At 32.1% G+C, this 5816-nt stretch overlaps 1 protein-coding gene across 1 annotated transcript; it reads left to right on the top strand.

Moving 5' to 3' along the window:
* The first annotated feature begins 203 nt into the window (after positions 1–203).
* Positions 204–1045, top strand: LOC111418482 (uncharacterized). The gene is made up of 3 exons (XM_023051022.2): positions 204–351; positions 405–696; positions 764–1045. Exons 1-3 carry the CDS (start codon positions 238–240, stop codon positions 904–906), a joined length of 549 nt encoding a protein of 182 aa, XP_022906790.1. The 5' UTR covers positions 204–237; the 3' UTR covers positions 907–1045.
* Positions 1046–5816: the final 4771 nt, after the last annotated feature.

Genomic DNA, 5816 nt, shown 5'->3' with positions numbered 1-5816 from the left:
AAACGATTTAAATTAGAACTTACTAATGAGGATAAAATAAAACGATTAGGACACTCAGAAAATACCTTTAATAACTAATAAGTAATTATTCAACAATCTTACTTAAAGGAAAACAAATACTTTCTATGTGGAAATTGTCCAATTTGAGGACAATTAAAAATATAATTATGCCAGCAATATGTATAAATAGGTAACTCTTACTTAAATTATATCAATGTCAAGTCTTCTACAATAAAAATGGCTTGTAAACCAATTAACCACTTTTTTCTTTTACTAATCATAAATGTTATTTATGTTGAAGTTTCGAGTAAATGTCACCATGTACCTACAGTAATTCCCCCATTTAACGAAGTAAGTTTTAGATATATGATTTTTTTTATTTGTTTTTTTTTGTTTAATTTAAGATGGAAGGAAAATGGTACCCTATTCAAACAGGAGATCCCCTAGAACTATCAAGAAATTGCGTTACGTATAACTTCACATATTCGAAAACAAAGGAAGGAGAAGTAATCAGAGCTTATCGTTTATCGGATACCGGGAAACAAGAAAAATTTAAGGCAGTATTGTTAAATGGACGAGTAACAGTACAGCGAAAGGGCAATAAAGATGATCATGTGATGAATCTTCTAGTGCCTTCTGTTGATCCTAATAAATATTACGTATCTTATATTTGTGATCCAAAATCGAACGATTTAGGTAAACTGAAATACTAATAATTCTTAGTAATAATAAAATTAGTAGATAAATAAATTACTATTCATAGGTTTCGTGTACGTGTCAGTAAGACATAGGTATTTGGAAAATTATTATAGAAAATTTGTAGAGACTTTTTGGACAAAATTTGGGTTTAATAAAAAGGAAATGTTTGGTATTAGTCAACAAGGATGTCCAAACGTAGAAGGATGATTTGTTCTGATTATTAAACGATACATATTTTGAATAATATATAGATCATAAATGTTGGATTCTGTTTGATTATTTAATGTTTAAAAATTCTGATTGTCTATTAAACTACGTTTTTTTTTTAATAAAACCTATACTACAAGTTTTATTTTTAGTTTTCAACACCTATATTATTAGAAAACAGCTGTTATTAGGTTATCGCTTCATGTAGATAACACATGCAAGTTAACTATTGCATTTCAAGGTCAAATAAACCGCATACCATAAATTTCCTTAAATCATTAATGATGTTCATTTTAAGGAAATATTTTATTTACTTAATTTTAAAGTCTTTAATCAGCAAAAGAGCACAAGCACATAAATAAATTAAACATACTTCTTATTCTTGAAATATGAGTAGTAAAATAAATAAAACTATCAATTTCTTAACACGTAAAAAGTTGATCGATCATTTTAGTGTTTTGTTTATTCAACATCAATTTTAAACAATTAAAAAATACGCTGGAGAAAATACAAATTTTTTTATTTATTATTTATTAATTTAAATATTAATAAAATACGACGTGTTTCCTTTTTATGGAATTTTGTGTTATTATTATTTTTGTTTTTTTTATTATTTTTTATCTAATAATAACTGTCTAAATATTTTAATGACTATTTCATTTATAACGTTAACAATCAATAAGAATACGCGGTTTTCCGTCAACGGTTATTTGGCTGTAACCATGAATAACGATAATACGAACCTTTGTATTATCGCTCGTATGACATTTAAATAATTTTAAGATATACATGAAAGTTTCCATAACCATCAATGTAATTTATTAGTAAACAAAAATATTAAAATTCTAAAAATATACATATTTTTTATTCATGAAATAGTCTAGCCATATACAACACGATTATCGAAAATACTCGAATCTAGACGTATTGCCTTAAAAACATCACTTTCGGTCTCGTGGTGTTTCAGACAATACGTCTCGTATTATCAAGTATTTTCGATCGTCTTGTTATATAACATATGAAAATACAGTGTCTAGATTATTTCTGCATATAGTAATAGCATTTAATTACTTTATTAAAATGATTGTGGTAATGCCACAAATATTCCGCGGCCCCAATTGGAAAGTTAAAAACGATTAAATAAATTTTATAATTGAAAAATAAGTCGTTATTAATCAATTATTAAAATTAATTTTTTTTTCTTTTTATTTAATGATTCTATATTTTTAGATTTAGTATTGTTTAAAATGAATGATGGTTTCAATCGGTCGATATGAATACAATGTTGCTGATTATTTTTTAAAATGGTGAAAGTTTTGGGAAACTTTTTTACCACATTAAAAGGTCCCTCATACCTAGGAGCAAAAGTTGACTTGATACCTTCTTCTCCAATAAACACGTAATCTCATTCATACAGATTTGTATGTACGAAAATTTTGGTAGAGGTAAAAAGATTTTCTTTGCGAAAGTAATGGATCTACGATAGCCACATCATGAGAGGTGATTAAGAATTCGCCTGGTAGACGTAGGGGTTGCCCGTAAACAAGTTCTGCAGGCAAGCATCCTAAGCAGACCACCTTGTAAAACGGTCAATAACTGTTAAAATATAAATGTAACCACAAGAAGCTGATACAGGACCTATAGTATCAATACGAATAGTTTCAAAAAGAACAAAAAAAATACCGAGGTTCACGCTCAAAGGCGATGAATTGCAGAATATTGTAAAAGAGCTTTTCCCAGTGGAAAATAGGATTGTGTGGAGCAGACAAAAGTAGAATGAGAGCGTTAGAGAGGCGACGGAAGAAGAATTATTAGAACTGGTTAAACATCTTAAGAATAAAAAGGTTCCTGGACCGTGTCAAATAACGCCAGAAATTGTCAAAGATACCATATATGCAGATTCAAAGAAAGTCACTGAAATATATAATGTATTGTTGAAGCAGGGAATTTTTATCTGATATATGGAAAACAGGAATGTTGGTATTAATTGAAAAACCAAAAAACCACGGAAGAACAGCTTATAGACCCTGTTAAAAAAGTTTAATTTATTTTGATTTTGTTTATTTATAGAATTGTTAAAAATGTATTATGTTTTCTTTTCATTCACATATTTTATATTATTATTTTATTTTAAAATTCAAATATTATTTTATGTCGTATTTCTTGTTCCTGTTTGTCTTGTATAAAAGTCTTGTTTTTCGAATAAATGTCCTCTTTTGTCGTTCAGCTTTCGTGGTGTTTAATTCAAACCTGTTCCCTCAAAAGTTATTTCAATTTTTCAATTCCCGAAAAATACCCCTTTAATTCCGCGAAAGTTTTCGTTCAACATTTTTTGGTCCTTCGAGCCGGATGTTATAATCGCGGATTATTTCGATTTTCGCGGAATCACGTTAGTTTCTTCGCGTGTGCGCCATTTTTGGCGGTCTTCAAAAATGTGATATTATCTTGAGTATGTTTTTACACGATTGTTAATCGGCGTGCGTATTTATTTTCAATAAATCATAAAGACTTAAGGGGATTCACCACTGAAAATAGTGAAAAATCATTAAATTAAAAAAAAATTTTTTTTTGTCTTATTTTGTCATTTGGAGCCTACTGAATAAGAATATAGTAGCCTAAGACCTATATCTTAACCCTAAGTATGAAAAAAATAACATTTTTTGCATACGCGTCAATGGACAAAATCTCACATTTTTACTAGATACCTCTTATTTTTTGCTAAAAACATCATGATCTTTATTTCTTTGATATATTTTCATTATAAATATGTAAACCACATATTTACATCTTGTTTCATATATATATTCAATAATTATACTCTTTTATATTCATTACTCTATGCTAAAGAAGAAGAAGAAGTAGTAATAGAATAAAAACAAAACAACTTGTGCTCTGTCATTTGTTATTCTGCTGTTGAGTTTTAGGTTGTTTGTTTTGAGCAAAGTTTAGTTCAGTTTTATGCTTATTGCTAGAAGAAATAAGGAAAATATTGCAAAGCGGTATGAAATGCAATCTGCAAGTCTTGCAAGTATTGATATAGACACAGAAATCAATGATGAAAGTGAGGTTATGTTACTACCCAATGATAATGTTACTGTACCAAGTACATCTGAACCAGGTACCTCATGTTCTAATAATGAGAATGAAGTTCCCGATAAACCTACAGGCTTCGCGCTTTATAATAGCTATAAAACAGAAGTCACATTTGACGATAATGCGCCTAACTATATTTTGGTAGATGGAAACAAACTATCAAATTTTATGGAAACGTTTCCTTGTCCTGAGTGTGCAGGGAATCTTCAAGTCTTTCAAATGCCTTCAAAGGGATATGCACATGTTTTTAAAATATGGTGTCACGAATGCGATTACAAAAATAATTTTGAAGCGTCTAACAAAACAGTCGAACATGAGGGCTCGACTTCACGCTTATCGTACGATGTAAACCGAAGGGTTGTACAAACCTTTAGTAGCTTAGGAAAAGGCCATAGGGGATTAGAGGCGTTCAGTATGTCAATGAATATGAAGCCTATGAGCTGTAACGCATATTATCAACATATGAGACAAATGGAAAAACAATACACCAAGACGGCAAACGAATCCTTGGAAAACGCAAGGACAGAAGTAAGAAAAGCTTATTCTATTATAAACAATACTGATTTAGATGACCGGGGCCCAATAAACATTTCCGTTAGTTTCGATGGGAGCTGGCAGAAGCGAGCGTTCACCTCAAAAAATGGCGTCGGTTGTTGCATCGATGTGATAACCGCTCTGGTAGTGGACTATGAAGTTTTATCCAAACACTGCAGGGTTTGCGATAAAATGAAAAAGAAGCTGGATTCAGGAACAGATAGATTTCAAGCATGGTTTGAAAGGCACAGTCCTAATTGCCAAAAAAATTATGATGGGTCTTCGCCGTCTATGAAGACTGAGGCTGCGGAGCGCATATGGAAAAGATCGGAAAAATACGGGTTCCGTTATACTACATTAGTGTCAGATGGTGATTCTAAAACGTTTAGACACCTTACAGATCTAAATCTATACGAAACTCCAATTGAAAAAGAAGAATGTTTGAACTATGTAGCCAAGCGCCTTGGAACTGGCCTCCGCAAAATCGTTTCGGAAAACACCGGAAAAGGCAAAACCTTGGGAGGCAAGTCATATGGCAGTTTGAAATTGACAACTATAAACAAACTGACTACTTACTATAGAAATGCAGTTCAAACCAATTTAGGAGATGTAAAAAAAATGAAAAATGCTGTCCTTGCAACTCTGTCCCATTGCTCCTCTACTGACGATAAACCGAATCACCAAAAGTGCCCGAAGGGACATGAATCATGGTGTTTTTACAACCGGGCCATTGCCAATGGTGAAATACCTGGCCTTCACAAGGATAATGTGAAAACCCCGTTGACTGAGAGAGTGGTTTCCAAAATTCTACCACTATATCAGCGTCTTGCTAGTGACGAGTTACTCGCCAGGTGCGTCTCCGGAAAAACACAAAACGCCAACGAGGCTTTGCATGGCGTAATTTGGACAAAATGTCCCAAAAATACCTTCGCATCTCGAAGTAAACAACAGATGCAGGTGTGTGAAGCAATATGCCAGTATAATACTGGCTATAGGCAAGCCATATCTAACCTTCAAATGTCAATTGGTCTTAGCCCTGGAAGAAACGCTGCCAAGATTGCCAAGCGCTTCGACAATAAAAGACTAGCACTGGCACAGAAACGTAAAAAGATTAAGTTCACAGAGTACAGAAGGAAGTTGAGACATGCACAGCTTGAGGAGGAAAACAGGAAAATAGAAGCGGAGGGGAAAACATATGGTGCCGGTGAATTTTGAACGTCAACGACCGAACTCTGTTTTATTTTACGATGTATATATATATTTTATTGAACACTGATATGGTA

The sequence above is a fragment of the Onthophagus taurus genome, chromosome 11 (assembly GCF_036711975.1).
Source record: "Onthophagus taurus isolate NC chromosome 11, IU_Otau_3.0, whole genome shotgun sequence".
NCBI classification, from domain to species: domain Eukaryota; kingdom Metazoa; phylum Arthropoda; class Insecta; order Coleoptera; family Scarabaeidae; genus Onthophagus; species Onthophagus taurus.
Note: the sequence above shows the minus strand (reverse complement) of the source record. Positions and strands in the feature narration are given on the sequence as shown.